This window comes from Elephantulus edwardii, unplaced genomic scaffold (assembly GCF_000299155.1).
Source record: "Elephantulus edwardii isolate Elephantulus edwardi_28Jun2011 unplaced genomic scaffold, EleEdw1.0 scaffold00244, whole genome shotgun sequence".
Lineage (NCBI taxonomy): Eukaryota > Metazoa > Chordata > Mammalia > Macroscelidea > Macroscelididae > Elephantulus > Elephantulus edwardii.
In genome coordinates this window covers 881,734-888,391 of record NW_006399994.1, presented here as the reverse complement: position 1 = coordinate 888,391, position 6,658 = coordinate 881,734, and the positions used below count along the sequence as shown (strand labels likewise).

At 37.3% G+C, this 6,658-nt stretch overlaps 1 protein-coding gene across 2 annotated transcripts in view; it reads right to left on the bottom strand.

Moving 5' to 3' along the window:
* Positions 1-6,658, bottom strand: part of TNPO1 (transportin 1) — a 58,891-nt gene that overhangs the window by 29,276 nt on the left and 22,957 nt on the right. For both annotated transcript variants that reach the window (XM_006899027.1, XM_006899028.1), the window contains 3 exons: positions 5,937-6,059; positions 4,224-4,342; positions 2,729-2,789 (listed from right to left, as the gene is read on the bottom strand). In XM_006899027.1, the coding sequence (XP_006899089.1) occupies positions 2,729-2,789; positions 4,224-4,342; positions 5,937-6,059 (303 nt within the window). The remainder of the gene's footprint in view (positions 1-2,728; positions 2,790-4,223; positions 4,343-5,936; positions 6,060-6,658) is intronic.

Genomic DNA, 6,658 nt, shown 5'->3' with positions numbered 1-6,658 from the left:
AGCACAATTGATAACAGTGCATCTAAATTCCAAAATCAATCTCCACAACAGTCTACGTGTTTCCTATTGCCAAAGGGGCCCTTTAGAGTAGTGAGAGAAGATCTTCACCCTGAAACCTACAGCGTCCCTATTCAGCAGGAAGTAGCTAAGAGAATGCACCATCCCCTCATCCTTATGAATCAGGGTGAAATCTCTCTCAGGGAGGAGTGATAGGGAATGGCAAAGGACACACTGACAAAGGAGATTGATTCATCAGAACTGGTTTTGACAAGCGCTGTGGCAATGGGACAATTAAAACAGACTTTCAAGGGGGGAAAAAAGAAGAGGAATGAACTGAACTGGTGGGGAGGGTAGAGAAAACAGTGCAACAATGAATGAATGCAAACCCAAAATCTCTGTAAACGTTCATTAAAATTAATATAATTTAATAAAAAAAGAACAAAATCCCCCTGCCCCCTCAAAAAGAATGATTGTTCCCTCACATAAACAAGACATCAGGGTCATAAAAGAAAAAGCCATTATTTATACAGAAATGCTTGTGCAAGCGCGCACGCGTGCGCGCACACACACAAATACGTAGAGTAGCAATTTTAAGAATATACTTTTAAAAGTGCACTGGGGTTTTTATTTCAAAAGGTTCTTTTTAGGTAGCTCTTTACATTCTCTTTGCATCAAATGATCTTATGCCAGGCACTAGCGTGAGCCCCTTCAATGCAGAGTACTCCTATCTTTACAGATGCAACCTGATAGCACTTTAGTCATTCCTCTTCCTGCTCTGAAGCTTCTCTGCTCTTGCTATAGTGGTTATGTCACCACAGGATCTACTTCTGGCTTTATTTGAACAACTTGGAAATACAGAGAAGTTCAAGTCTCAGGGAGTGAATCTTTAACAAAAGGAAAACAAGATGATGAACAGATACCTCCCTTTTGTTCTCTTATTTCACATGAATTCTGAGATGGTCTTAGGGAAAGAGGTAATGATTACTGGGGCTGTAGCATCTATAAGGCCTCTACTAGTTGGCTCTTCTAATGTTCTGGCTGCTGTGATTTCTTGCCTACTGTTATCATGGGTTGTTGTTGTTGTTATGTGCCATCGAGTCACTTGCGACTCATTGCGACCCTATGCACAAAAGCCCTAAACTCTGCTCTGTCTTGTGCCAATCGCACTGTCTCTTGACACTCCCATCCCGATAACCCCAATCACTGAATCAATCCACCTCATAGAGGGCCTTCCCCTCCTGCTCAGTCCCTCCACCCTCCCCGGTTCTCCAAGGATCGGTCTCATCTTACAACATGTCCCAAGTATGTCAGATGGAGCTGAGCAAGATAACATCATTGATAATATGTCTTTTCTCTATCTATTCTGATACTGCCTACTGGCCCAGTGGGGAGATTTCTGTTGCCTTGATGTTGGTATGTAACTCTGCAGCAAGTGCATAAAGTCTTCTTCACTTTCTGCAAGCAAGGGTTTGTCACCTGCATTAATGCAGGTTGTTGATCAGTCTTCCTCCTGTCCTGAGGTCACATTCTTCTTCACAACGTTCGTTCCGTTTACGGAATGGTTTGCTCAACAGACTTCTTAAAAAGTACTGAGAAAAGATACAACTTTGAAACACAACCTTTCCTGATTTAAACTATACAGCATTCCCTTGTTCTATTCAGATACATGCTTCTAGGGCCTAATGTGTAAGCTTTTCATTCTTCTCATAGTTATCTAATTTTTTATGATCCACACAGTTACAGATCATGCCTTTACATAATCAATAATTTGTTTTCCTACATGTAACCATCTTTCTGGTATTCTCTGTTTCCAGCCAAGATCTATCTGATTATCAGCAAGGTATTTCCTTGTGCCATGGCTTCTTCTAAATTCAGTCTGAATCTCTGGCAGTTGCCTACTCACTGAACCTTCCACCTGGTTTTGAATAACTTTTTACTTGCATGTGTTTAAAGACATTGTTTCAAAATTTCCACACACTGTTGTAATACATTTTTTGGAATGGGAACCAGAATGGGCCTCTTCTAGCTGGATGGCCATTTAGCTGTCTTTCCCAATCTCTGGCACACACTAGTAAGCACATCTAGAGCTGTTTTGCTGCAACACCGCAATTAGTATTCCATCAATTCCTGCACTTTTCCTTCTGTACTACTAGCTCTTGACCATATACTACTTCCTGAAATGGTTCAGTGTCATGCAATTCTTTTTGATGCTTCAAGTTATTAACCCACAGAATCCTTCAGTTTTGCAATGTGAAGCTGAAAGTTGTTTTTTGAGTTCCTTTGGCCTAAGAAATGCTGAGTGCATTCTCCCCTTTTGGTTTCCTAACTCCAGTTTCCTCCACATTTTGTTACAAGACTTTGCTCTATCATCTAGTGCTACCCTTTGAAATCTTCTGTTCAGAACTTATTTCAGCATTCCTACTTCTTGTTATGGCTGTAAACAGCATCAAATAATTCAGCTTAAATATATTTTTGCTTTGTCTTCTCAAGTTGCCCTTTGAAATCTTCTGTTGGGCTCTCTCAACTTCACCAGCATTCCTCCTCCTTATTTTAATAAACACCAAATAATTCTACTTAAGCATTTAGTTCCAATTAAGCTAGATTCTATTAGCACTCATTCACTTTATACCCTTGTAGCACATTATATAACAGATAGTCCTCTACTGAGCAAATTCAGATTTACTATGCCAAGAGAAGATCATCTTCACTATCAGAAAAGTTTACTTACCTTTAACAAGATAATATCAATATCTGAGTACTTCATGCCATTCACTAACACGGGAATCAACCTATAAAAATTAATAATAATAAAAATCTAAACATTTAACTGTTTTAGACGTCTTAACACAGTAACTTGTCATTACACATCAATTAGCCAACCTGGATATACTGTCCTAAGATTCTATACATCAAATACTTATGATGTCTAGTTTGAAAATGTATGTATCTACACTCTTATGTACAGATCAAAACATTAACTTAATTCTTCTAGCAGCTATGAATTTTAAAGTTTTATGGAACTCTTAAGATTTGATGTTTTGCTTTCTCAAAGGTTTACCACACACACTGGAAAAAATCTATCAGGATAAAACATTCTTATGCGATTACTTTTGAAGCATACTTAACAGAGCCAATAGTAGCTCCAGCAAAATTCTACCCATAATGCCTCCATATTTACTGCTATGGGTCACTTGGAAAGAGAAAAGCAAAGAAATGCATTCATTAATTGGCAGTGACAGGCTTTTTTAATAAAAAGTGAGAAAGAGGTTAAAAACCTCCATTTTATAGACGAATAACCTAAGTGTAGAAAGACTACATTGAATCTACCCAAAGTCATGGGGGGGGGAGAAAAGGGGACATCACTGCCACTGAGGCGATTCTGGTTCGTGACACCAAGTGGGTGTCAGGTAGGGAGGAGACAGCTCATTTTCTCCTAGACAGTGGCTGGTGGGTTCAAATTTATGTTGTTGTGTCATCGAGTTGCTTGCGACTCATAGCAACCCTACGTACAAGAGCTCCAAACGCCATTCTATCCTGTGCCAACCTAGCCATCTCAAACACACTCAGTCCCACCACATCAGTCACAGAATCGATCCATTTCATCAAAGGTCTTCCTCTCCTTCACCGCTCCTCCACTCTGCCAAACATAATGTCCCTCTCCAAGGACCAGTCCCTCCTTGCAACGTGCCCAAAGTATGTCAGACGAAGCTTCAGAATCCTTGACTCCAAGGAGCATTCTGGCTTCACCTTCTTCAGGACAAACCTGTTTGTTCTCCTAGCAGTCCACGGTATATTCAACACTCTTCTCCAGCACAACAGCTGAAAGGTATCAATTTTCTATCATCTCTATTCACTGTCCAACTTCTCTGAAGCATAGCACGGAATTGCAAAAACTATAGCCCGGATCAGAAGCAAAAAGTAAACTAAGGCTGACTTCTTTAAAATCTTAATTTCCAAAGAGCACAGAACATATCCTAAATATTAAATGAGGCATCATGTCTCAGAAATTAATCAAAACTGAAAAAACAACATCAGTGCTACTGAGTTGATTCTGACTCACAGCCTCCTAGGGTTTCCATGGCTGCTGTGGAAGCAGATCATTCTTGCCACAGGTGAATGAGTGGTTTGACTTTTTTGGTTAACAATTATGTACTTTAACCACTGTGCGACCAGGGACCGTTAAATTTAAGAACAACACAGCATTTATAAGAATGAACACTTACTTAGGAAGGTGCCTTACGAGTACATCTTTGCATATTGGCTGTTCAGCCAAAGTGAGCCAAAACTCACAAGCTTCTAAAGCAACATTTTCATCTTGATCTTGGGTCCTCTGTAACATATACTGTAAACAAAGTAAATGTATTATTATTTTGTTTAAACCAGACAATGTATAAAAACTCAATGTTAATACAGCAAATTAACAGTACTTTGTTAAAGGCCTTGCATGAAATTGTTTCTCAGCAGGAAATTTTAAAAGGCAGTCAGGTTTGAACAGTACTGCTTTTGAATGGTGCTCCATGACCAATATTCAGAGCATGTAGAGTTTATCTGTTTTTATACAGGTTAATCATATTTTCAAACCAATTAGATATTAACATTATTTTAACTATCAAGTAGTAAGTCTTTGAAATATCAAAATAAACACCATAATAATGTTATGATACTCTTATAACAATTATTCAAGACGTATTGAAATGTAGAAATGCATGTCAGTACCTGTATGTATATGCAAATTATAAAGGTTAATATTCTGTTTTTTTCCTCTAAAAAGTAATGCTATTTCTCTCATGATTACAATTATACTTTTCAACAAAATAAATTGATCATGTCTTCTAAACACACCAAGCCAAATTCAGTTTTTTTTCTTTTATTTTTTTAATAATTTTAATGAACATTTACAGAGAATTTGGATTTCCATTCATTCATCCAAATCCAGTTTTAATTAGAACACGAGATCCAAAAGCATGGTACTAAGGGCTTTCTAAGAAACACCTACACACAAAAATCCAAATAAACATAACTAAAGGCACATATTTGATTTCCGGTATATCTGCGGCTGTCACACATGTGATTGCTCATATATATCTCACAGGACAAAATACAGCACAATTATTGTTAGTTTGTCCCCACTACATGGCACACCTGGTCCTATTCTATGCTACATAGTACCCTGGAGAAAGAACCGTAGCATTGTCAATTAGGTTCACCAGCTGTGACCTGGTGTTTCCCACTGCTGTCAAGTGGATTGAGTCCCAGCACGCTCCATAATCTCTCTGGGGCTGAAGATCTGTTCACTTTTCTTTCTCAGAGTAGTTAAGGAATGAACTGGCCCACACAACTGATAAAATGTCTTGAACTTTCAAGTCCATCTAACTCTTTTATTTCACAGAGAAAATACGCTCAAAGAAAATAACATTTACCTACATCTCATATTGCGCAACCTATCTTTGTTTCCGTGACTACCTTTCCTAAGGCTTTAGGAAACATTGTTTTTTGCACACTGTGGAGGCTATCTTACTCTGGTTAAAATCTCACAGCCCATCCTTCAAAAAAGATCCTACTTATCCTTTTTTTCCATACACTTTGGTCCACTTGAAGGAAAAGAGGCTTTATAAATATGATTTTAAAAAACTGAAAAGTTATTCAATATTAACATACAACTATACAAAAGCAACATGAAAACAAGCAGACTTGACTACTACTTAAGCAATAGGTAATTCTGGTCTAATGATAATTGGCTTACATATCCTTTTTTTAATATTACATATACTATGAGTAACATATTAGAGTATGACACTTAAAAGTCCAAAATTTGGCCTTTAGCCTAATCTATAGAGCCTAATTTATAATCTTTCTTTTGGTTGTCTATGTTATAAACTGGCTAATTTTTTCCTTACCATTCATTTCCTCAAATATGTTATAATGGCTCACATTACCTCAACTATGTTATGCATATGAGGAAGGAGGCGATCCATTCGAACTTCAAGTAACATCACAAGAGCCCGGCATACATTTTTCCGTACCTCTGGTTCTTCATCACCCGCCAATGCAAAGAGATTCTATTACAGAAAAAACGTATTTTTGACCTAGTTTAAAAATTTTGAAGTTCTGGAAAGGTATAGCCATAAAAATAAGTGACCTTTAAGTTATTAATAATTAAAAAACCTAAGAAAATACAGTACAATGACAATAATCTGGAATAAGGGGTGCATTGTGGGGAGGGCTTGTACAGAGAGGGGAAGAGAATATTTAACAGGAAAAAACAAAACACATGTTAAAAAAATTTTAAAAGATATAGTACAAATAACAACTGAAGTAAACTGGTCAATAACCTAAGGTTATAAAACAGGACAATTAACTGTTGGATAATAATAGTTCAAAGTCGTGATTTTAGTAAGCAAAACCATTCTTTGGTAAGAGTTCAATTAATTGTGTCTGATGTTATTTCTAATCTATGTCTTTAAGACAAAAGGGCATTACCCAGTTCACCCAGAAATAATAAATACACAATTTATATACTCTGACCATCACATTACCTGCTGGTATTTTTGCAAAATGTTTAGTACATGCACACCCATGTTTATTGTAGCTTTGTTCACAATAGCAAGGAGTTGGAAACAACCTAAGTGCCCATCAACAAACGAATGGCTAGAGAAGC